Source organism: Struthio camelus, chromosome 2, assembly GCF_040807025.1.
Source record: "Struthio camelus isolate bStrCam1 chromosome 2, bStrCam1.hap1, whole genome shotgun sequence".
Lineage (NCBI taxonomy): Eukaryota > Metazoa > Chordata > Aves > Struthioniformes > Struthionidae > Struthio > Struthio camelus.
Window position 1 is genome coordinate 108,116,761 of NC_090943.1, and position 25,468 is coordinate 108,142,228.

A 25,468-nucleotide genomic window follows, 5' to 3' on the forward strand; every position below is an offset into this window, starting at 1 on the left:
CCATTCTGGAGCAGCCCTCCAGAAACAACTCTAGTCAGGCTCCAGAAAGAGGGAGTATTGCTGCATAGCTGTGTGGTCAGGCCAGTCGGAGAGCGCTTGGGATATTGCACTCCAGTTCTGCTTCTCAGGACAATTTGTATTATAAATGTCAGCAGTAAAATACAGGAAAAGTTCTGTGAGGAAGAGCCAGAATGAAGGCCTCTGCGCTTCCAGGTGTATATCTAAACTCTATGGTACAGCTATACTGTATATTTGTCTTTTTCTCTCCCTGGCTGCATGATTCCCAGCTTTATTTGGCATATGGGCAGAGATACTGGATGGCACTGAGCTCTTACATACTTCCTGGGTGAACACACTAACCGCTAGGACAAAATTTAAATGAGAACATGAATCTAATTCTTACTACTGCTAGTGTGTAATTGAAAGTACTTTGCTTTGACAGGACAGGGTCTTGACAGGGACTGAAGAGCCTAACCACTTAGGTGGTCCTAAACTTCACAGACAGGGGGAGGATTTCATGCTCTACACTTCTGTCTGAGCGGGCTTTTGGGACTATCACCCCCTTCCACTGTACGCATTCAAACCCTGGGTGTGTAAGATTGGCTTCTGGTTTCCACTCTGGGAGCTAAGCATGTAAAAATAGGGTATTACACCCCTGATTTGTGGATGCCAGAAGTCTTTGGTTTCATGAGTGTTGCCCTACTTCCTTCCACCAAAGAACTGCAGTATGAAACTTTGGATATTGGCAGTCTTGCAAAAAGCAATGTATCATCATTAAACACAATAACCAGAAAAGTCAGAGGCTTTGCCTGTGGGATTTTTATTAGTTACTTCATCCTCACAAGGAATACGGTAAGGTAAGAAAGAACTTGCTCCTACAAGACTTCTATGTTAACAAGAACTTGATATATTTTTTGAATCTAAACTATGTACATATACATGCTTAATACCCCTGAAATCTCATGAAGCTTAAATGATCTTGGTGGTGATAAGTATTTTGCTAGGAGGAGGACAATAAATTAAGCTATGAAGTTCCTTGTTTTCATTGAAGAGATTTTACTGGAAAATGATTCCCAAAAGCTTTCCTCCACTGAGATTTGAAAGCATTTGAGCCTTGTATTTGTCATTTGTCCAAATTAAAAATGCTAATATATCTAAAACCTAGGTAAAGATGGATTTCTTTTGACACTTCTTTTAATATGCTTGCATTTTACCAAGCATGTTATCAGCTTTTCCAGAAAGCTGGAAGAGTAATTTCTTTTCGAGACTGCCCCTCCATTCCAGAAATGTAAAGAAAAATACCTTCGTGTATCAGTTTAACTAGTGAGGTGATGTAAGAGTTTTTTTTCTTTTCTTTAAAAAAAGCACTTTATGAACTGAGGCCACTTCCTGATACATAATACTTTTAGACTTAGACAAAATTGGGAAGAAGAGAAATTTAAAAGGAATATTGAGTCTTTCAATGACTCAATATTGAAATGACAATGGTAATGGCAGTTAAGCCTAGATGATGATAGTTTTTTGAAAGAGAGCTATACCGAATAGCTCACCGCTATTTGCCTCCCCTTTCCCCAGACATTTTATAGATGTATGTATGCCCATCCCTCATACTGCTGCATTTAGCTAGCACTTTGATAATAGGGCTTGAAAGTCAAGTATGTCGATGGAGCACTGTGCTTCTTAGACACTTTGGTTATTCAACAGAAAAAGGCAGCTTTAAATGAAATACTGAAATATTCTCCTGAAATAACACTTCCTAGAGCCAAGAACTCCCTCTACCTAGGTGACCTTTTGCCAACAGGAAAGTAACTAGCACTGCGAAGCAATCTTGCACTGAAAGGCCATCTTTTCTCCTGCTGTCATCATTTTAAGGTATACTTAGTCTTACGAGGTGCTCTGGAATTACAGTAGAAGAAGCACCTTTGCACATATGACCAATACACTACGGTGAGGTGTACAGAATTCTGTGACCACTGGGGTGGGATAACAGGAGAGAAGACGGACCTCTGTAACACAGTTCACCCTGGGGCACAACCAATCTAACTGCTTATAAATGTTTGAATGCCAGAAGCTAATTACAGACTATGTGGTCTTTCTCTCTTTTTTTCTCTGGGGGATGGGAGGGCTGAGGGAGGAAGCCAAGGCAAAAGATGACTGCTGGATACAGGTCCACAAGACTCGTAGCTCCACTAGTCTGTGAATAACTTTTAGCCCTAGCCATGGTTGTGTGTGTAACGCAGCTTCAGCTTCAGCAAAGGTACTCTGAGAGGGCTCTGGACCCCTTCCATCAGGACAGGGATTGATTGACTTGTTCTGCTCCTTAGACTTCAACACAGTTAAGGTTGGTTAAGTCTTAATTAGGAAAGAGCGGGTAGCAGTTCGTAATAGTAATTACCAGTTTACAATTGCTTTTTTATTTTTCTGCTCCTTAGAGGCAAAACGTTCTGTCTCTCCAGCGTTCTGCTAGGTGCAACTCAGGAAGAGGTATGAAGATGCTTTACACATAATGCATTCTTCCAGTGCAGCTTCTTTCCGGCCTGTGCGATGTCTTGCTTATTACGAAGTGTATGCAGAATTGCCACAGGTGCTGCATGACCTGCTGCTTTGAGCAGGTGTACTCACCTGCCTGCTCTCCTGCAAGTTCACATAAGACAGACAAGTTGTGGAAATGACAACACTGCACTACATGTGGGTAAGGATGAGAAACGGTTTATTTATGATCCTGTCATATTTGGGCTACTTCTGACCAAAAATAAGCTTTGAAGTAACGTGACTCTGTTTCTCTGAATTCTCCAGTTCTTGGTAACGCAGTGCATTACAGAGGTTCATACGTTTGTTTTCAGACACTCAGAGCATGCAAGAAATCATGAAGGTCAGTTGCACTATAGACAACCGTACCTCCATCAGTGTCTTTTAAACTATACTTGTATTACTTCGACAACCTGCTGTGCTGTTTTCCCTTATTCTCATCTGGGTCTGGAGTGGTTGCCAAAGCGCCAGACAGAACTGTTACGTCGACTTCACCAAGAGTTTTTCCTAACATCTATAATTGTAGCATTCTTTCCCAGCTATGGAGCAAGAGACTGTGGTCTAACACAAATGCCAAACTAATGAAGAGAGCACTTCTAGTGCGATTTTGTGCCATTATTGTGCCTGCTGAACTGCGGTACTGAGAGCCATACAGACAACTAAAAGCTTCTATTCTCATGTCTTCCTCTCAGTAACTGGAAGCTGAAGGATCTGACTCCCATTTACACAGCTCGTTTACACAACCCTTGAAAAACATTGCATTTCTGTGTATGTTAGGAATTCTTTGCTACTGGAAACAGTGTGAAGGAATGTGAGTGTAAATAAAGAATCAAATTCCTTGTCTGTCTTCTCAAGCTGAAGCCAAACGTAAAAATTAACCCCAATAGACAATTCTTGCTGTTTTACCACGACACGACATAGTTTACTTACTTGTTGAAAAAAACATCATTATGTGAGGTCAACATCATTCCCTTCCCAGAGGCTGCTTCTAGCCCCAACAGTTGCTTTCCTCAGTGCAAACAAGGCTCCAAAACAAGACAAAACGAAGCCTAATATAATAGCTGGGTTATCTCTTTTCAAGTGTCTTTTGAGTCCTGATTTAGGACTTTTTTTCCTCCCCTCAAGGACTGGATTTGGCAGAGTGTTTTTACAGTACCATTTACAATAAAAAAAAAGTTTTTTACATCTTGCTTTAGGAAGTACTCCTCTTTCCAGCAGGGAAGCCCACTGAAAACAAGTCACAATCAGATTAATAAGAGAGCAAAACTGGAACACAGAGATGCAGGAAAAAATCTAGCCTGTCACTTCTGTTGTTGATCTGGAATTTTACAACAGCTTTCAGACAACTTGATATGGAAAAAAACTCACAGAAGAAGAGCAAAAATAATATCACATTTTCTAGACTGAACTTTTTATTTATGTTGATATAGACTTATTTTATAAAACTTGAAGAATGATTACATATTATCAAGGTACAGTATAGGCTTAAGGCAGTAAGCTTAACATTAGATTAGAAAAATTATTATAGATTGCAGTATTTTATGATGCTCTGACCAACCAGCTCTGTCTTGTATTCATGATCTCTTGCAGAGAAGGTTTCCAGTAACTGCCATGGTATATGACACATGCTTAGTAACGGGACATAAACGTGGGCAGCAAATCGTGGTATGTAATACTACCAATCAGTAATGCAGTAGCTTTTAATGAAACAGTGAGGCCCCCTGCTTTTCTATTTTGAACTGTGTAATGAAGCATCAGATTAGTTTGAAAATTACATCTGAAACAAAAGTTTTGGCAGTGTAATGCTAAGAAGTAGGAAGTCCTAAGTGGCATCAAAACGTACTGTTACTGATTCTTCGGGTTTCAAGAAAATGACATGAATGTTTGGAATCAACTCTTTTCATTCTTTAAAGATACCCTTCCGGACTGGCATGATATGATGTCAATCACTGTAGGTAAAAATATAAGCTTATCAAAGTTACTTCATGGTGATACATCACGTACCACAGTGATTTCCCATACTTAACAGTAGGGAGCCACAGATAAGAGTACAAACCTTCACTTTCATAGCTTTTGACTATGGTTAGAATTGTAGGCTTGCTAGCCTTGACATGCATCCATTAAGGCATAAAAGAAATCAGGTAAATCTATCACTCTGCTGAAATTGATGAACGTGAAATCACTTTGGTCAGTCTTGATTTTAGAACCTTCATAAAATCCCTTTGGCCTGACTATAACAAGTCAATTATATTATATACAATGTAGAAGTTCCAGAATACCTTGCAGTTAATCATTCAGATTAACATTGGCAGCTGCTCTGCTCTATGTATGCTACTCTTCTCTACTGTGCTTATAGAACTGGGAAGAATGCAATTCCTCTTCACTGAGTACTCTTGGACAATACGAGTGTCTGACTGAAGCTAAGGTTGTAGTGGTTAATATAAAGCAAAGCTATCCAAGTCTAAAGAAGTATTACGTCTAATGATTTTGCAATGCAAATGAGATAATGGAGACACTGATAAGCAGTTACATATGAGGCAAAAGACCAGGATGGCTAGAGTCAAGCAAAGCATTGCTAAAGGTCTGTTAATGATATTTGTAGTATTGTACGAGGAAATACTACATGCAGTTTAAAACTGTGCAAAAGCACTATGAACTGGTAAGAAGGGCTGATAACTGAACTTCAGCATATGCTTAATGCAGGGATAAAAAACTAGTGAACTAAAAAACCCATGACATATGGGAGATAACGGGATAATGCATTAGTTTGTGTTTAAGAAAATGGTTGCCAAGAAAGAAGTTAAAGTTTGAAACTTTTTGGATGGTACTGCTTGACAGGTGGATACCACTGAGTCTGTCTGATTAATACAAAGGGTTATGTTTGCTGTCTGCCATGTTAAACTAATTAAGAAACCCAGGTAATAAATTTAGTCTTGAGTTGAGCTTTTGCATTTGGGTAAAACTATATGAATCTAATTCCTGGAAGATGTAGATGAGTTAAGAGTTAATGGAAAAACTGCGGACTGTGGAGAGCAGCTACACCATTCTGTCCCAGTTAGTGGAGTAGAGCGGCAAACCCTGGAAGGAGTAGATAGTACATGTGTACTGTTAATTTATTTAGAAGATACTAATATTGAACATTCTTTATCTCTTGTCACTTGCTAGGGTCTCCACAGTTCATACTCTTGGATGCATCTGGGCTAGACCACCATCACACCACTAACACATGTTCGTATTTTACCTTCTTATCCACGCAAAGGCATCCAGTATGCAAACAGTGAGTTTGTCTATAGTTTCAGTATCACTTTCTTTATTGCAGGCTAGTGGAAAATCCAAGCAAAGGAAGACAAAAACCTCCCCAGACCTCTTACCTTGGATGGTTTAGTTTTCAGGTGTGTAGAAGTATTAGCCTGCATTGAACAGTTCCTTATGTGCCATTATTTTCCTATGTCAGAAGTAGTTGCCATAACTGATGGCTCTATTTTTCATTTCCTTCACCTTAAGTCCTGTATCTGTTATTAGGAAAGACCTTAATGGAGACCCTGAGAGGGTACTTCCTGTAGCACAACCCCAATGCTTCAAGGTAAAATTGAGAATACCACACAGTTCACGTGTACGCAGGCTATGCATCGTTTGATACTCAGGCAGATGAGACAGCAACTTTCATCAACTTTGATCTTTGGCTATCTGTTGTCTTCGATGACAATGGTTCTTCTAGGAAAAGTGTCAACATCCACAAATATGTAGCGGACCTCAAATCTTCCTCTCTCAGGATTCTGTAATGAGGAAATACATTTCAGGCATTGTTTTGTCTTCAGTAGTACACATGCAACATTAAGCTTGTCAGCTATATCAAGCAACTGTATATACCTCTTTGACCTCCACATGGACTGTTCCCTGCTTTCCTGGTTCTGAGCCTTCAATATAGAACTTCAGACGCATATGTTTCAGTCCATCCTTTATGTATTCAATGTGACTAAGAATAGAAAAACAAAAAAACAGCCCACCAGGCTACATATTATATGCTAGTTAAACTCCAAATCTCAAGTTCTTATCTAGAGGAACTGCTGAACTACTTGGGGAGAAAGTGTATTCTAATGCTTATCATACAGTCTACATGCTACCATGGGTTCCTTCCTTCTGCATTTCTCTTCCCAAGCTTTACTGTAAGTGTACTGGGAGCAGCAGAGAGTTAGAAGAGAGAGCTGGTTAAGCAGAGATGGTTACACAGGTTAGATTGGTTAGAGAAATGGTTAACAGATGAGGTGCTTACACGTCCTCACTGCTTACTGAAAGAAACTGGTATGCAAGTCCTCCTCTCAAAACTCAACAACAATCTGATGGCTGAAAATTCTGGAATTTCCTTGTATTTATTCTAAGTAATCCTTAGATTCAGAACCTGACATTTAGGAAAGAAATCACCCAAACTGGCAGGTTTCTTTAGGCACTTAAACTAAGTTACCAAGCCCAAATACGAGAAGGAACTCTACCAATCGGTGTAGTTATCAGGTTAATTAAATCACATCAGACAATTTACTATAAGCTTTACTTATTTTGGCAACAACGTTTTACTGCAATTGTATAATTTTGGCACTTGTATTAGACCTCCAGCCCAAAAGCTGCTATTTAAGTTGCAGCTAAATACTAGATAAATAGGTCAGGTGACTTTCTAGATAACCACTTCCAGAAACTAACGCTCAGGCTAGAATTCTGTGCCAGTTTAGATTTCCTACTGAAATTACTAACTGCTGCAAACTACCAAGGTCTTCTTTCCATTAGTCATACCTAAACACACGCTGTGAATTAAACTTTCAGTACAGTTAAAGGTGATATGGTAGGTTACCGGGAACAAATATGAATCAAGAGTCTCATTGCAGTAAATTCACATTTGAGATGTACGTGCACAACCAATCTGTACATATTTTGGGACATTTAAAGTCATCGTCATATCACAGACATCAGCTCTACCATCTTACCAAGTCATTGGCTCAAAAAGCTATTTAAAATACTAGACTTTCAAAACGATGGGAATCAGATACCAGGAAAACACTGATTGTACATTCAGTTACCTAGATAGTTTGTTTTACAGACAGATGCTTAAAACTATTACTTATATTCTTTTTGCTTAGCAGTTCCACTTTGGACACCACCTTTTCATACAGTCTGATGAAAAGATAAATTTTCAGTTCCAAGTAAAAACCAGTCTTCTCCTAAGAATCTCAATTTCATGGATCAAATTTTATATCTGGGCTTGTGTGTCCCATACTATATGAAACCTGCTTGAATAAATTCAACGCAAAGAACCCAATAAAGACAAAGTCCCTATCGGGCTATAGGGCAGGGAAGATTTATGTCTTGTAAGAATTAGTTCTGTTGTTTACCTTATCAGGAGAGCAAAAGGTTTAGGTGTGAGCTGCTCTGTTAAATATACAATAGACCAGTAGCCTCAAGTAATAAGAGCAATGGGCAGTCAGCGCTGCATTTCAACTGTGGACATACAGTCACTGCAGTGACTATAACCCAGGCAGCCAAATCCAACCTACTTTAAACTGACTAGCTTGGCTTGTGAGAGTCTGAAAGTTAGCACCTCTCCTGTTCTTTCTGGCCTGACAAGGAACTGTTGTTCAAAAGGAGAAAAATCCCTCCGCTGTTCTTTAAAGAATAATTTCACTCTTATTAGAGGGTGTCAGGCTGTGAACTTCAGTCTGATCTGGGCGTCGCCCTGTTCCTTAGATGCATGCCTGTGCCTCAGGGTTAATCTCTTAAGACTTGTCCTATTTTTTGGAGAGAGCAGCTCTCTCTTTACCGTACTGGCTGTTTCTTCTCCTGAGGCATTCCAGAACTAGCATTTTATATCGTATAAAGCACTGTATTTAGTATATAGTTCAGGTATCTAACTCGGTGGGGAAGTCCCCCTCTAACAGTCAAACGCCTAGAGGTCAGATATCATTACAGTGCCCACGTCCCCTTGTACCTCTTTACACTTACAACAAAGAAATAAGCCTAACTTTGGCTGACTTCTCTCACTTTCCACATCCCTTTCCAGCTTGTTTTCTTGTCCTGTAAATATAAGGCGCTTATGGTTAGCAGTTCAGATAACAGTGCTAGTAGCTAATCTCTCACTAAACAAGAGTCTAGCATTTAGATTTTGTGAGACTAACTCCAAGGTGATCTCAGCATGTCAACACTAACAGTGCTTGCAAGCACTGACTCCATTCTACAGCCTCAACTGTGCTCAAATATTTTTTAAATGTTGACATCTGCCACACAACAGGTCCCACAAAAAATACTCCTTTCATTTCCATTCAAAAGAGACAGGGTATGTCACATCCCATCAGTTCAGTAATCTAGATCTAACTTGCAACAATGTAACCTAAAGTGTCTTTGCTGTGCAAAAACTAGTGTCTGTACAGGGCAAATAACCAAAGGACACCTGACAAGCTGTCGTCTTCCTCGTCGTGTTGCCTCCCCATAACCTTTAATGGGTTCACCAAAAACAGCAATTATCTACAAGAGAAAAGAGGTTTGAGTTGTCAGAAGGTATCACATTCAAAGAGACATTCTAGCACCAACTCATGTCCCTGCTGTGAATGTATTTTCTTTCAACAGAATGTCCCTTGTGAATCTGATATGTCAAGGAGAATGCAAGAGTTCATGAAAGAGAACTGTATGTTGAAAATTCCTCAGTATGATTTCTGTATTTCAGTGGACTTATTTACAGGCATATGAAGTGCCCACAATAAATCCTACCAATATCTTCCACATGTACAACCCTCTGAGATTATGCTATTTTAATCTCCACTCTTACTGTATACTTCACCCTTTGCACAAAAAAGGAAAAAAAGCACAAAATGTTTGCTCATGTCTCCTCTAAGAGGATATCTGACTGTTTCAAAGTTTAAAATGTAAATGAACTCCCCTTTGCTTAATCTAATAAGAAGAAACACTACTGTTTAAGAAATACATCTGTTTATTTCATATCTATAAAGCCAGACCAAATTAACCTAGCTTTAAACTTACGCTACAGTTGGTTATAAAGGAAGGATAATTTTATGGTTTAAGTATTGGAGAGGAGTCTCATTTGTAACAACTTGTTCCAAAGCAGTCTTTGTTTTTCTAGTGATAACTTTTCACTTCATTTCTAGGTTATCCTCAGTGGCAACCTTGTCTGGAAAGTTATTTCATGCAGTCACTGTTTTCTTCCTGAAGTAGTGACCTTTTAGGGTCTAGTTTTAGATTGCTTTTTGTTTACATCCAGGTATGTTATGTGACTATGTGACCATATGACTGTCACCTTTCTCTTCTCCTTTTAGCCATCGTGATACGCTAACCTTATTTCAAATTCAGCGCTTAAATTCCTGGCTGTTTATGCAATGCTTTGCACAATGACAGTACCCTAGTGAAGTGTCAAAACAGAGTAACTGTTGAGGACAGATAGCAGCTCCAAGTGGGAGAAGGTGCCCTCCTGATCTGCAGAACTCTGCAAGTACCCCCGTTTAGTAGCCATTCAAGTAGGTCTATAGGATTTTCTGTACAGAGGAAAAAAACCACACACCCTGAATGGTCAGACGCGCTGTAATTGCATTAGTGTGCTGCGGTACACTTGGATTAACTTGACTTAGTATAGGTTCTGATCTGGAGCTGACCATCCTCTGGCCAGCTAAACGCATAGGCAAATCTTGCTCATGGTTATCTGCTAAGCGCCCTGTGGACATTCCTGTACTTTTGCCCGCAAGACTTCTGCAAACTTTTGACTCAAAGAGAGGTAATAATTAGGGAGAAAACTTATGACTAAGGTCCAAAAACCAACCTCAGGGTGAGATCTGCATTTCTCCAAGGCATCTCCATAGATCTTACTTGGACTGGAAGAAGAGAATAGTTCTTTAAAAATCACATAGAACAAACCACCTGGAACAGAAACAAAAAGTTTGCTGAAATGAAAAAAACAATCCAACCAGATGGAATTCATGAGAAGTGTCTTCTGACAAAGAATATAATTAAAAAAAAAAAAACCTGTAACACCAATTCCAACGAGCACCACTACAAAATAGGTGAAGTCTCTTCCAGCTTCTTTCACTGAAATAGAAAACAACGCAGGAGTTACAACCTTGGATAATAAAACCTGAATAGCTTTATTATATAAATTATCTTCTATTAGTCTATAGTTCAAATAACATTTTGGTAAACTTCATATTTACAGAAGACAAGCTCCAGTAACAGCTTCCAGAATACTTCAACACTAAAAGAGAGCGATCACAGAATGTCGGTTTTGCATGGAATATTTATATTCTGTATTAAGCCCTATTATTTTACTGTTTTCCTATTAGTTGTTTTCAAGATCCTGAGTAACATTTGCTACAGCTCTCAGGCTGACATAAAAAGTAGTCTTAAAAAAATAGTAGGAAGGCATTTAGCACCAGAGTATTCACGCTACTATATAAACCGATAGTTACAGCAGTGTTTAACCAAAGAAAGGGAGGTGAAAAGCAAAGGTAAAGCACAATATAAGCTTACAAACTGCACAAACTGATTGAAAGTAACTGATTTTATGAATTCTCAGTCAAGTGAGCAATAAAAAGGAGGCTATCACACCAAAATATGTATTTTATTTATTGAGAGTCAACGGCAGTTTACAATGTAATTTTTTCTAACGTGCTAGTAAAAGTATCAGTGAAAAAAGTCCTATGAAATTCTCTGTTATGAAATATTTTTTGAGAACTGAGGAAGAGATTACTGATTTGTTTAAATAGTAAAGTATGCCTTTTAGCAAAGTGCAAATTAGTGAGGAAACTTTAATAACCCTTTTCCCAGCAGCCTTCTCATCAGCTGAAGTTTTTCACAAACCTTTTCAAAGCCCTTAGAATTTCTGAAGCTAATTACGTAGCAACCACTTTTCACCGAAATGAATGAGAAGACCAAAATGACAGGCATCCTATGAAGAAACTAATGTCACAAACTACCCCATTACCAGAGAAAGAAAATTATAAACAGCAGAATGAATTACTATAATCTACAAGAAATTTCCCTTCTTCATCCCTCTTCACCCCCAAGCATGAAGTTTTGTTGCAACTGCAGCTGAACTAAAGATGATGAAGTGGAACAGATTTTAGAAAACTAAGTAGCAGTGTACAAAAAGCAACTTAATTAGATTTTGACATGTTCCAGATTGATGAAATCATGATATTCACTGTACACGTCTCTGAAATCGTTTTTAGTTTAGTGTTATACAGTGATGTGAAATGAAGCGTTTCAACTCTGCACTCAATGTCTAGGCTAGGTCACCAAAACATACCACCTGTGGGCAGCATTCAGAGCAACTTAATCCAGTCCCTCTCTTTCCCCACAGCCCGTCAGAATGATCTATGAGTTAAATAAATTGCTCTGGTGGCAACATATAACAAAGGATGCCTCGTTTCCCATGATCCCACAGATGCAAGGCCACTTATATGAGAGGCAGTCTGGCTAGGTAACAAAGAGGGAGCTGTAGGAAAGCAGCAGCTAGAAATAGGTTGTGGGTGCTACAACCATTCCTCTGACAAACAACCTGCTCTACATTATTGAGCATCTGTTTCTTAACAGCTCAAGCAGATAGGGGAAGATGGTACTATATGTGTCCTGCTGGCTGGGTGATCTGGAGAAAACTCCGTCTCAAGCCCTGCTGCCTCTTCAGCCTGAGAGGAAGTATTGTTGCATGGCAGAACGTTGAAACATATCTCATTACTGTTGCAGTGGTTGGGCAGGATATTTTAATCCAGATGAAGTTATCCTTTACAATCAATGTTAAAGAGCTAGAAAGCTAGTGAGACCAGATCAGTCAAGTCTTGGTGGTTTTCTGGGTGATTTGTGTCAACCACAAGTTATTAGGCTAAATAGCAGGACTACTAGCTGAAACGTAAAGGTTTGCTGCATACCAGAGGACAGGTTAGATCATCTACTGGTACTCTTTAACCATGAATAGTATGACATTACAGAAGAGTAGGAGGACGAGTAACATTTCAACAGCAAATTTTTTCTGTGCACAGTTTGAGAACTATTCCCTTTTGTTACTTATGTTGAAGATTAAAATAGATTTTAATCCTCAAGAAAAAAAATGTATTAACAAGTTAAGAACTGTAACTAATGTTAAGGTTAGCCTGCTGAGCTCATTAAAAACAAAACCAAAACAGGGGTACCTGTGACAGCAGAGGACTAAACTGAACGGTGCAGGTAGAGATCTCCTCAGTCATCCACATAGAAACATTAGCCGACTGCTGCAGATCTTACAGGGAATCAGCTTCCTGTACATTAGCTACTCAGAGTGCTGAACCATTTGTCAGCTAGCCTAATATATAAATTCTTTGTATGCTGAATTCATCTGTTTTTTTCCATTGGAATTAACTGTTAAATTCAATCACACTGTACTAATATTACAAGTACAGTGTAAACTCTGCATGAGTTGTCTCTGGAAGCGGAAGCAAATTACCCAGGCAGCATGCAGTTCCAAGCAGACTAATTAACTCGATGAACAGGTGAGGAGAGAAGAGAGTGAAAAAAAAATGCAAGATAAATTAGCCAGTATTGAGCTAAATGGAGAATTACCTGTCACCTAGTAAAAATCTCATTTATGATAGAAATATTTCCAATAACAAAGAGCTTTGCCAATTTTACCAGGAGTAAATTTGGTTTAGCAGCATCGAAGATGGATTGTGTGCAACAGGTCTTCCTTTAGAAAATGGAAAGGAGAGGTTACCATATCTTACCCCAGATGTGGCACGCTCTTGACTTAAACACTAAAAAGGTGTTCGGAAGAAGCCACGGAATTTCTATTTTGCTTGTGTAACACACCCCCTAAAATGTGTCAATTGCTGGAAACAGCGTAATGTAAAAAGAAAAGGGCGTAACTTGCCTTTTTTCTGAGAATCACAACTTTTCAGCTCCTGAGTTCTGGGGCTCTAAAATCTCAATTGCAACAACGTCTGATTTCCTACGGGTCAGCCTTTTCAAGTATTGCACACTATTCCCACTCACTAGTCACTACAGGCCGTCTTACCTTTCTGAGCAGCCGACAGAAGGGTTTCTTGTTTTTGATCCCTTTGCACTGACATCTGTTTGCTATTACCACCAGATTTTCCAGCTCTCAGACCCCCTGCTTGCGTCCAGATATTTTGTTTTGCATCCTGCAAAAATCCAAAAGGGCGCAGGGCAGGCTCCCTGCGGGGGGGCTGGTGCCTCCACCTCAGGCACCAGGTCGCCGAGAGCACCCTTCCTGAGGCTGCGAGCAGCCACTTCCCCGAGGAGACCTGCAGCTTTTCGCCGCACTGCCTCGCTCGCACAAGAGAGGCAGAAAACATGCTGAGGCAAAAGAGACGGCTTCAAAACGCTATTACCCAAGTGTGATTTATGCTAAACTAAAAGTTTCTCCTGCGTGCCACCGCGACCCGTCTTCCCGGGTCCTCTCCTCTACAAGAGGGGCACGCAGGGTGCCGCAGGGGAGCCGCCCTTAAAAAACCATCAGTGCGGTCTCCTGCTCTCAATTTTGGCCTGCAGCTTGCGCTTCGCTTCAGAAGTTCACGTTACCCCTTTACTCGCGGACAGCTGCGCCTCGCCATTGTCCCGGCGGAAATCTTTCGGAAAAAGTAGCAGCGGGCCCTGGGAAGGGTAGTTTATAAAAACTCCCTCTTGCGCCCGCTACTGAAAACGACTCACAGGAAAGTAACTACAGCGACCGCGATGCAAAGCGCCGACGGCCCGGCCGGGCCCGGCCCGGCGCGGCCCAACCCCCCCCGAGGGCCGTTAACCGTCAGGGGCTGCGTGCGCGCGCCGGCCGTCGTGTGCTTCCGGCGGCCGTTATTGTGGTTGTTTGTTTTTTTAATCTGTTTTTGCTTTGCCCGGTATGAAGATTTTTCAATAATGTCCAGTATGGTGCAGAGGTTTTTTTTTTTTGTTGTTTTTTGTTTAGGAACAATCAAACTAATGAAATGTATCATTTTTGCTCATTAAATCCTGCTTGCAAGTGCGTTTTTTTTTTTTGGCTCTAGAACCTGATGGAAATAAGATCTCCTTATTTAAAATCTGTACGTGTCCCGGCAGTCATGGAGCCAACCACCTGTCAGAGCAAATCCTATTCGTCAGTTTTGCCCTGAACACGTGTTTAATCTTGTTTTTCTTTAAGAAACGCATACATCACAAGAGTCTGCATGCAAACGTATAAGCCACATGTAAGAGAGATATATGTAAAATCTCACTCAGCAAATAAATATGATGAGTTAGATTACCGGACAAGATTTTGCTGCACCTTTCCTAAGGAGCTTCACATCGATAAGGAACTTAACGAATCGTTAGCGGAAAACGGGCGTTAATTTAACGGGGAAGGTCGAGTTCATACGTTGCGGCGTCTTACTGTCACTGTTCCGCGAAGCAACTGTAGGAAACGCTCAAATAACGGCTTGCTCTAAACAAACGGAGGCGCTGCCTGGGAACTCACACGAGTTCCTGCCGCAGGTCCTAAAACAACCAGCAGCTCAGGGAGAGATTAATTGTTTTTCCATCTAGCAACGCTCCCTATCAGGCGCCATCTTAGACGCTGCGCGGCCCCCGCGCAGCCGCCGCTCCCCTCCCTCCGCCCAGCGGCGGCGGAGCTCGCTATGGCGACCGGCCGCGGCCGGGTGCTGCGGCGCTACAGCCGCGGCGGGGCGCGGGCGGCCCCCCCTGGTGCCGCGCCGCCCTGCCTCGCCCCCGGGCCCAGGTAACCGTCTCCCTGCGCCGCCCGGGGGGTCGGCGAGCGGGCCGCCTTGTCGCCGGGGCGGCCTGGTGTTTTTTCTTCCCTGCCGTTGCACCTCGGGGAAGCGCTTGGCCCAGCCGCGCTGCTCTGCTTTCCAGCCCCGGGCTTGCTGCCACTTTAGGGCCGTTGGTTCGGGCTCTTGGCGCTGTGGCCCCCCTGCCTTGGCCCTGCCGGTGGGTTTGCGGGGCCTCCCCGGAGAGGTGGTGCACCCCCAGATACACAGCCCGGGCTCTAGTGGTGGTTTCAGTGTGAAAACGGGGTACGGTAAAACGAAATCGGGGCTCTGGCCTGCCTTCCCAGGTGTGCAAGAAAGCCTAGCTTTAACACGTTATTTTGGGAGGTTTTCTGTTTGAATAAGTGGGAGTAAAACCCAGGTAAGTGAAGGTAGCGTCATAAGCCTCTCCACAAAGGAGTGGCCTAGCGGCTACGGTATATATGTCTGAGGTAGTCAAGCCTTACAGTAAATACATGGGAGGATTTCACTGTGAAAGGCATGACTGACTGAGTTTTTTCTGGCATAGGTTCAGCTTCCAAAAACTTAAGAGCACCAGTTTTAGAAGCAGAGTTGAGAAAGCAGGTTCTTCTGCTAATTGTTTTGTATAACCTTGCGTTTAATAGCTGTTTCATTGCTCTTTTTTTAAATTACAGAAAAAATGGATAATACCCTTTTGAAAGACTTTGAAATTGTTAGTTATGTTAAAAAAAATAGAAGTTAAAATATTGCCATCATTTCTGTTTATCTGCAAGTATACCTTAACTTTAGAGTCTAAAGGAGCCAGATTTTGTCACTGCTTACAGCTTGGCGTACGTTCTTTGAAGTAGGTTTGTTCCCTGACCAGCAAAAAAGCAACGTTCCCATCTCAAGTAGTACAGGGTATTAAAGCAAATCTACTGCTGCAAAGCTGCATGCCACAAATTGAAAGCTAAGGAAATAGCAGTTGAGGTTGTTGTGCCTTGAAGATGGAGCCTCTCAACTGTTACTTGGAGAAATCCCTAAAGAAGGCGATAATAGCTCTCAGTGATTTTTAACATGGGCAGGTTAGCTTTGTCTGTGTGGCGTGAAAGCATTTTGTTTAATTTAAAATCTTTCTATATGCAGTATTTGGGAAATGAAGTGAAATAGTTTGTGTAACAGATTGGCTGTTGTTATTCTCATGTTATTTAATCATGTTCACAAGCACTTCTGATTTTATTTCTTCATGCCCTGAGAATGCTTTAATTTTGCTAAATGAAAATCTCAATACTTTAAACAACGAGGCTTGCAAAAGGTGTAGAAATGATATGGAAGTTTCCAAGGCACCTGAAGACAACTTCCCGTATTTCAGAGATTCTTTCCTGGGGAGGGAAAGCGGAGTATGCAAGGAGTGGTTAAAATGAGAAGAAGCAGCACCGAATACAGGCAATGCAGGATATGCTTATACCAGGTAAAAAGGCGTAGGGCGAAATCCAATCTGAATTAGTCCTGGAGCTAGCTAGAGCCTGTGTAGGTACGTCAGTCTAGGGCATGCCCAAATGAGGTGTCTTTGTGCTTTGCGTGTAGATAACAGAGTGGAATAGTATGGGATGTGTTGCCCCAGAAGATACAGATGTGCTAGTTCCACTAATGTTGAACAGGACTGGTGCCTCTAACTTCCTTTAATGGCGCTTGAAAAATGACATTTTTTACTGGCTGGTCTTTTGTCTGATTTTCTTAGTGTACTTGTTGATGATAATATACGCGAGTAAAACATTTGCTTGACCTTTAAGGTTGTGTTTGACATGCAGTTGCTTTTTTCTTGTTGTTGATTTTGTTCATCTATTTTAGATTAGCACCTGAAATGAAATATATATGTCTTTCTGTGTGAGGAGGATAGGCGCTTAGAACAATTCCCAGTAAAACTTGAGGGATTCTGCCATAACCCAGTTTACATTATAGGCCAGAGTTATTCTCTTTTTTTCTGAATTTTGTTTTCCCTTAGGCATAGAATAATCTTAAGAATAGTATTTATCAAGTGTGCATGGGTGTATTAAATATACACAGTATGCATGTACTTCTAAATTAGATTTCTTTTTTGCCAACATCAGCTGGTTGCTTAGAAACCCAGTGTTGGATTGACCAGTTGTTTTAAAGCCAGCTGGCAATACAAAGCATGTAGCAGTGATAGAGCTCTGTCTGCCCTGCGGTATCACAGAGAAACAGCCGGTGCTAAGTGCCAGGATTTGATTAAGATTGAAACTCCATCTAGAAGTTTGTGGGTGGTTTGAAGACAGTATTTGTAATTACAATTTACAAGGTTATTTCTATGAGAAAACCTTGGAAAACATGTGTGGCAAGTTAGCTTGTAGGACTTTATTTGTTCTAGGAATTTGCAAAGTTACTTTGGTAAGAAAAAGTAATCTAGATCCAAATAGTTATGTGTTAATGAGTAAATAAAAACATCAATACTCATCTTACCAATTGGACTAACCAATATGATTTTGATGTATTATTTTATTGAATATATTTTAATGGCTTGGCAATGTTGGGCAGTTCAAAAAATGTCTCTAGTTGCGTTGCAAAACTGAAGATTAACGCAGGGAGTTTGAGTTCTTGCAGGGACCTCTCTGGAGCTTCATTATGGTGGCCACAGTGGTACAGTTGTCTGTAACGGGAATAGACCTCTCCACCAGCGTCAAACTGATTTCGTGGTGGAGTGATGCTATTCACTTCTGACTACCGTGAGAGAACGATCATAGAAGAGAGACCAGAGTTTAACATTTTCTTGATGTCAGGTATTTGAACTTGGTGGTAATCGCTCAAATTTGTAAACTGCTAATAATGAGTTATCGTGAAAAGTATCCCCTGAACCTCACCTCAGCTGTGCACAGTACACATTTTTCTTCATTTCTATGATTATTTGACTCCTAACAGCTTTTACTTTCTAGAAATAGATCAAGGAGCTTTACTGCCACGCCTGTGGAATTTTCCGAAACTGAAAATGCTGAAGTTAAAAGTCAGTATTGGACACCTTCCATAAAACAGAAACCTAATGTGTGCATTGAGAGGTGAGACTGTCTTTAGTTTAAGGATACGAGTGGAAGAGCCCTTGCAGATTTTAAGTCACCTGTTTTTTAAAAGATAGGTCCATATATGTTCATATCTTGGGTATTTCCATGTCAGATCTTCTCAGTTCAAAAGAAAAGATTTACTTTCCTGGCTTACCCTGCGGTCCTGTGTGGAACTGCTAAAGTTTTCAGGCATGGTTCTCCCTCTCCTCCTGCAGTAGAAGTTTTCCAAGTCATACAAGACCATCAGCAGCTCCTTTGCAAGTCATGAGCTATGTTGTTCCTTAAAAATCAAAATTGTTACTGTATTACTTCAAGAAAAGCCAATTTGGAATAAGGTTCCTGATGTTTCTTTTGATACTTATTGCTTTGTATAGGAAGGCTTAGAATGGTGGAGTGGGAGGAGGGGGAGGGATAAAGTGCTTGCTGCTCGTTTGCTGCAAGGTAAGTGTTCTCTCCCTATTTGACTGTGAAAGGGCACTTTCAAAATAGTCATGAATTGTGTTTTCTTCTTTTAATTGAAAATTTTTTACTTAAAGATTGCTTTACATGAAAGATTAATTTCCTTTTCTGGATAGAAGGAGGAATATTTGTAACTTTGGGTAACTTTCTGTACAAGTCATTTTTCTGTTTTCTCTTTTTAAGGCCAGTTCAATCCCTTATGCTGTTAGTTTTGTGTGAAAGACTTGAGCAGACAAGGGAAAGAAGAAAAAAATCCTCCTTTCTCTTACTTCCCTTGAAAAACAAAATAATAGTATGGTTATGAAAACTACTGTTGAGAATTCTAGATCAAGCATAATATTTTAGCCCATTTCCAAGTTTTCAAGCAGCTGGTTGCTCCTAAATTCTATCTGGAATAAATACACTAAGTGCTTTGGGCTTATACTGTTTGAATAATTTTTGGCATGGTTGCCTATCTGTTAGTGTAGCTGAGATCCTGAGTTTTAATATGAACCCTGGAGTGTTGCCAGTATTCTATATTTGAAAGGTATATGCTTTTGGAGTAAAGTATTACTATAAAGCAGCAAATATTGCAAATGACCCAGTTTTAAATGGAAGAGAGAGACTTGGCTGAGTCACTAATTTTCACAGAAGCTTCTATTTTCAATGGCAATTTTGATGTTAGCATACTACCATGCTCCATGGAGTATGAAATACTGAAAGAAGCCTCTGTGCAGTTACCAGATACTGTTCTAAGGGTAGGAAGTTTCTGTCTGTTAATATAATAAGTCATGCTGACTTAACTACAGGTTGTGCCGTGCACGGTGCACTTGAGCTGTGAAGAAAGAGTAGCGGTGGGATTTCACAGATGGCACCTGCAGACAGACAGACACACAGAAACATTCAGTTATTCTTAGGGTGTCACAGAACTCTTAATTTGAAGTTTGCATCTTTCTGCTGACATAAATGTAAACTGTGCCGTACCCCTGAGCACAAATGGATCGAGGATTTGATGAGGTATACCATGATCCCACTGTCAGACTATGACATTTCTGTGTTGATGCATCCTGATGCCGCTGTTCTGGTAAATGCTAGTGGGTAGTGACCAAGTAATGAAATCATGATACAAGCAGCAAGAGACTGAAGTTGAATGAGGTAGTTTCACGTCAAACTGGATTAAAATTAACAAAGTTATAATGAAAACGCAAAATGATAGCTTTCACATAATGTTCTGGGCCACTTGAATAAGTTGTGGTGAATTGTTTTAAGAAAATGCTTTAGGTTGAAGAAACAACTTAGAATCGAAGCTCTACAAATTAATTCTTGAGGTTTGATTATGAACTACTAATCTCCGTCCGTTTTGTTGTAGTCTGGGGTTGAAATTCTTAGCCATTGTCGTTTCTGTAGTTTGCGGGTAAGTCTAACGACATTTTTCTGTCTGCCTATCTATCTGTGTCTCTTTCATTTATTTATTTATTTTTCTCCTCCCTAGAATGCCATCAGAAGTACTACTGAAGATATTTTCCTATTTGGATGCAGTATCCCTATTGTGTGCTGGTTGTGTGAATAAGCGGTTCTATGATCTGGCCAATGACAAGTAAGGAAAAGGAAAGCGTAAGTGTTAGTCTTAACCTCACAGCAGTTGAGCTTGCTCAAGTTACGAGCCTTTCTAATTTAGTTTCATTGATGTCAGGGCATTGATGCAAGTAGCAACAGGCAATTACTCTATCGAAAATGCATAGCTCGCGGTACAATGTGTCGCATGGGGTTCTAGCTGTGCAAACCCCATTAAAGTTGATGGGAAGTACGCAGTGAAAACTAAATACACTGCCTTGAAATGTTGCTATTAGCATTGACTTTGATATAAAATTTGCATATATTTCTGTTTGTACTTCATGTGCACCAGCACAGCCTACTTGCTTCAAGCAAGCTTTAGTGGCCGGTGTGGTTACTAGCTTTGTAGGATTATCATAGCTCTTGTAACTCTTGAAATCCTACTTCTTTAGCTCTTTTCAGATTTTTTTTTTTTTTTTTTGCAGGGGATTTGATTTGGTCAAGTGATTCACTGATGAGTTTTAGCTCTTTTACCTCTTCTTGTCAAATTATGATAACTTTTAAATGAAAGCAGAAAGGACAAAGAAAAATATTGATGCCCGTTTTGTAAGTGGTTGTATGTACAGGGCTCACAAAAAGCTCCCACCAGTATCGTGATAACTTTGTGAAATGATCAAGAGGAGAGTACCTGGCTTGTATGAGGTTACTAGAATCTCTGGGCATTGCTGCTTTTCAGGTTCCTGTTGCGTTGGTATTTAAATGAGAAAATCTTTTCCTCTATGGTTGCTGTGTCTGCCGTTTTTCACTTGTCTGCCAAAATCTGAGCAGTAAACTAGTTAGTATTCATATTGACACCTTTGGAACTGATGAATTTAAAAGGAAGGCCAGAGTCCAGATTTATTTTTTGGTCCGTCAGCAGGTGCATGTAGATAAAATTGCATCATTGATGCAGATTATTTATCTTAATACGCTTTCTCCGGTTTAGGATAGCAAGGTAGGCTAAAAAGATTGTAGCTGTTCAAGGGAAAGTGATTCGTATGTATCCATCTCAGCCATGTCCATTTCCATTTTCTAGTCTGGAGAGAGATTACTGTATGTGCACAAATGTGTTCTGAAGAAGAGATGCCTTAACATGAGACTTAGTGATTCAGTGGAGTAGGCTGCTTCTTTGCTCGGGATCTTCTGGACCTCCTTGAGTCCCTGCATGTTTTGTTGAATCAACAGAAGTCTTGAAATTTAAGTCCCTGGATATGTCTGTGACAGATCTGGTCTTGTTTTTAGGCAGAGAGTATCTTCTTGAGGATAATGCTGCTGTCCTGTATGTAGTTATTGTCAGCAGGATCAATGGCTCTTGATGCAACAGGACTGACAGGCTTTTAGTGCGTATTTTTGTGACCCCTAATGCTATGCTTTGTCTTTGGGCTTTTGAAATATGTCTGCCCTTTAACTGTTCCTTGGAACTGATGTTTTCAATATAACTGCTGAGGACAGGGAAATGTTTTTGACGTTCTTTCTGCCTCCGCACCGCCTCCACCCCTGCACCAGCATGGAATATTATTCCAGCCTTCCTGTCTTGCAGTATGGGAAGCTCACATAGATGATCTGAAAGCACAAGGGTTTTACTCACAGCAGAAAGTGCTTGTATAACAGGAGAACTGAGAAGCTAGAGCACAGGGGAAGGTCTTTCAGCTTTGCCCACATCTTTTTGCTATTGTAATCAGGTGATGAATGACAGTGGCAATACCTTGAGTGTCGTGATTGCATATCAGAGGCTCAGGCTGCAAATAACTCCATCTGATTCTGGCCCTTGTTTCATTGTTACAAAGTCCAATAAGAAGCCTTGAGATGAGTCTTAAACTTAGCTCTGTGAAGCAAAAGTGGCAAGTACTCTACTGTGAGAGAGAGAAATCCATGCTTCCCTGTTGGATGCCTTTTGATCTGCCTATCCTGAATTCTGATTGAACCTTTTTCTGTAAATATATTTATCAACCTCACTGGCATATTGTAGAAATTAATTGAAGTACTTCCCTTTTTTGCCATAGTAGAGCCGAAAGTCATAAGTGGATCTCATTCAGTATGTGTACTCCAGAAGAAGAAATGGGAGTCCATATTCTTTGAGATTACCTAGTATACAGTATCCCCTGAGAAATGGTGACATCTGGCATGTCTTGGTTCCTGAGCCTTCATGTTTGCTGCAAGGAACTGAACCGATTAGAGCTTTCTGAAGATTGGAATGGGCAAACTGTACAAGCTGTGCCTTTGTGTTTTCTTGACTAGTGCCTAGCAGGGCATTCTGGCCCTCTATAAACTTAGACTTAGATCAAACCCCATTTGCTGATAAACTTGGACTTTATTTTTCTGCTAACGTAATGTTCAGTGGTACCCAAGGTCCGCATGTCAAGTATACTTTTTATTGTACTGCTGAAGTAGTTTAATGCTTTTGTCTATGCTTTTAATTAAGTAACGCTTCTTGATATTTATATGGTTTTCCTCTTTATTCTAATAATTTTCAGTGGAATCTGGCTGAAAATATATTCCAGTCGTTTTCCGCCAAAAAGAACAATTTGGAAAATTAATTCTGTCGAGACAGAAACTGTTTCCTTGGGCTGTGCTGCTGTGCAGGATAGAAAGCCTGGATACTGGAAGAAAGAATACATCTCCAAACAAATAGCTGCTGTCAAAACTAGAGTAATGCAACTTCTTAAACCTGTAGATCCTCATACAGGTCTTCCATGTAAAAACAGAGAAGCTATAAGGTAAGCGATGCCTTGTCACAGAAGATGCTTACTTGAGAAATAAGTACAGAATGTTAATGGCTTTAGAAAAGCTGGCGGGGGGGGAATAGAGGAATAATAGCATATTGTAATGGGAAGATCTGAATATAACCTGTAAGTGATCTAGTCCAAGAAATTTAAGTAATAGTTTATAGGAATTTAACTTTTTAATTATTTATTTATTTTAAACTCCTCACCTCTGGTCAATTCCTAAATAACAGAGCATCTGGCTTGAGTTGGGTTATTATTCTAAAGGACAGAAATGGAAAGGAACACATAATGGAGCAGGCAGATCTATCATTTAAGGATGCGTCTGTTACTATATCCTGGTATAGTACGAGTTGGCCGTGCTTAAACGTCCTGTCAACCCTAGAACTATGTGGAGTGACACCACTGCTTCCTGACCAAAGCAGAGCTGCCGGCAACAGCGGGTGAGTCTTAGCATAGGATTTTGGAGGGATTTTTTCATGTTACTCATTGATAATGTCTCTGCAGGAGCTATCTGATTTTAATTTGACTTAACAAGTCAATTGTTTCTTAGAAAGCCTCTCTAATATTTCTTCCAAAGCCTATGTCCTGTTCTTCACTGATAGAACTTTTCAACAAGAAACAGATATAATCCATCCAGCTACGACGTTAATTCATATGTTACTGTAGGTACTGGCATACAAGAGTCAAACTAACAGACAGGTTTTGCCTTGGAAAGCTAAATCTAAAGCACAGACACCAACTAGAATGAATGAAAAATGCAAATCTGAGGGAATTTAACGTGAGAGACTTGGATTAGAACTGTTCGTCAGTGTTTACTTGAATGTAATAATCTAGGATATAACTTAATAGATTGTTAGTAACATCTACTTTCTTAGTCGGATAGGTGTGTATATGGACTTAGAGAACTTGGTCTTTAGTTGTGTGCGTACATATGAATACGAGCATATAGCTGTAAGTAAGTGTATAGCTGACGTATGTATGTATTTGGTTGTTGTCTGTGTTCTGTGTCCGCTATCAGCATGCGGTATGAGCCACACGCTTCGTACACAGTGCACCTCAAAGAACTGGTAGTATACCTGTGAAAAGACAGTTTTGTTTTCACCTAAAGAAAACAGGGTTCCTCATAGAGAAAGAAAATCTTTGCGTAAGAATGAGAAAGACAAGCTTACTGTGTAAAGTCAGCTAAGCAGCCCAGGCTAGAAGACTTTTAATCTAATTATGCAGAAGGTTTGTTTCCACAAAAAGTTTGTTTCCACGAAGATGATGATTCATATGTAGAATGTAGTAAAAGTTTCAGGCAGTTAGTGTATTTATTTAACATAATCATGAGATGTTAGAGATTGTGAGCATGCATAAGGATAACGATTTCACAAACGTTATCAGAATGTTAAGAGCAAGATTATAATGCTTCAGAATTTCAAGAAGGAAATATTCATTAGAAGTTAATTAAGTTGAAGGATATTCTTTTGACCTCTTGATATGTCCTGTAGAAAAGCTGTAATTCTTTTCCTTAGTGTCCCTGGTTTTAAAATAAAAACCCAACCAACCACTAAAAAAGCCCTGATCAGAAAAGAATTTACTGTGCTATTATATTAGTGTGGCCTATTGGTAGCACAAAGTTGTTGCTGATGGTGATTTTTTAGGTCTTTGTGACATTAGGCTATTAGGCAGAAATGCTGTATAGAAAGTCATCTAATTGATGTACTGAGAGAAAAGCTCTTCTATGGCTGACACTGTTAAGTGTTTAAAGCTTCTGAGGAGAGCTGCCCAACTGCAGCACGCACAGTGCACAGTGAGCGGGCTACTGACTGCTTGGTGGAGAAACCACTAAATTTGGTCTAGAGTCTGAACTCTTTGCTCAGGCCTTAAGGCATAGGATTCATTTCAGAATGCAGCTGGCTACCAAACAATCTGAGAACTGAAGTTCAGCGAAGGTAAAGTTTCTAGACTGGGAGGGAATTACATATGCTATTTTTGATTTCGCCAGCATCTGCTGTCTTCTTTTAGTGGACTCAATAAGCTTGGAGAGTTTGTCAGACGATGACGTTCCATGCAAGTCAGGACTTTGATCCCTTCGTTGTGAGGAAAAGCTAAGAGCAAGAGCTAGTGCAGAGACTTTGGAAAAGTCCCTATGTTTATACCAGCCTAACTGACTTGAAGATGGAAAGGACTAGTGCCACTTCCCTGCCCCAAATCATACCGCTTTCCAGATAGTGTTAGGAAGTCTGTCAACTGCTGTTTTACCAGCACTACATAGTGGTAGATGATAATGAGATAATGTTGGGATAGTGCTGTGATAATGTTGGAAAACCTAGGAACAGTTTTGAATATAATGGCCAAAACGCGTGCAGTGTTTTAGGAAGAGGTGGTTCTCCATTCTGAATAGATAATGCGG

The 25,468-nt window shown here is 40.3% G+C and overlaps 2 protein-coding genes across 8 annotated transcripts in view; one reads left to right on the forward strand and one right to left on the reverse strand.

Annotated features, from left to right (window-relative positions):
* Positions 1-2,694: 2,694 nt before the first annotated feature.
* On the reverse strand, positions 2,695-14,278 carry TIMM21 (translocase of inner mitochondrial membrane 21). Its single transcript, XM_009670149.2, has 6 exons — positions 13,559-14,278; positions 10,543-10,605; positions 10,340-10,437; positions 8,963-9,036; positions 6,400-6,505; positions 2,695-6,305 (listed from the first exon to the last, which is right to left on the reverse strand). Exons 1-6 carry the CDS (start codon positions 13,857-13,859, stop codon positions 6,213-6,215), a joined length of 735 nt encoding a protein of 244 aa, XP_009668444.2. The 5' UTR covers positions 13,860-14,278; the 3' UTR covers positions 2,695-6,212.
* A 430-nt stretch (positions 14,279-14,708) lies between these two features.
* FBXO15 (F-box protein 15) overlaps positions 14,709-25,468 on the forward strand; it is a 31,871-nt gene continuing 21,111 nt past the window's right edge. Inside the window, exons 1-5 of one of the 7 annotated variants that reach the window (XM_068932066.1) lie at positions 14,709-14,726; positions 18,194-18,313; positions 20,247-20,351; positions 22,822-23,064; positions 23,304-23,513. In XM_068932066.1, the coding sequence (XP_068788167.1) occupies positions 20,248-20,351; positions 22,822-23,064; positions 23,304-23,513 (557 nt within the window). In that variant the 5' untranslated portion in view covers positions 14,709-14,726; positions 18,194-18,313; position 20,247. Of the gene's footprint in view, positions 14,727-15,135; positions 15,254-17,864; positions 18,041-18,179; positions 18,314-20,246; positions 20,352-22,821; positions 23,065-23,303; positions 23,514-25,468 lie in introns of those variants that run through there. The other 6 variants (XM_068932061.1, XM_068932062.1, XM_068932065.1 and 3 more) reach the window with 6 other exon arrangements.

Bases quoted from the DNA above. Each gene is read 5' to 3' on its own strand.
- TIMM21 (XM_009670149.2), bottom strand. From the start codon at position 13,859: ATGTTTTCTGCCTCTCTTGTGCGAGCGAGGCAGTGCGGCGAAAAGCTG. The intron at 10,606-13,558 runs GTAAGACGGCCT...TTTCTATTTCAG, and splicing joins TCTGTCGGCTGCTCAGAAAG to TGAAAGAAGCTGGAAGAGAC. The intron at 6,306-6,399 runs GTATATACAGTT...TCCTCATTACAG, and splicing joins TCCATGTGGAGGTCAAAGAG to AATCCTGAGAGAGGAAGATT.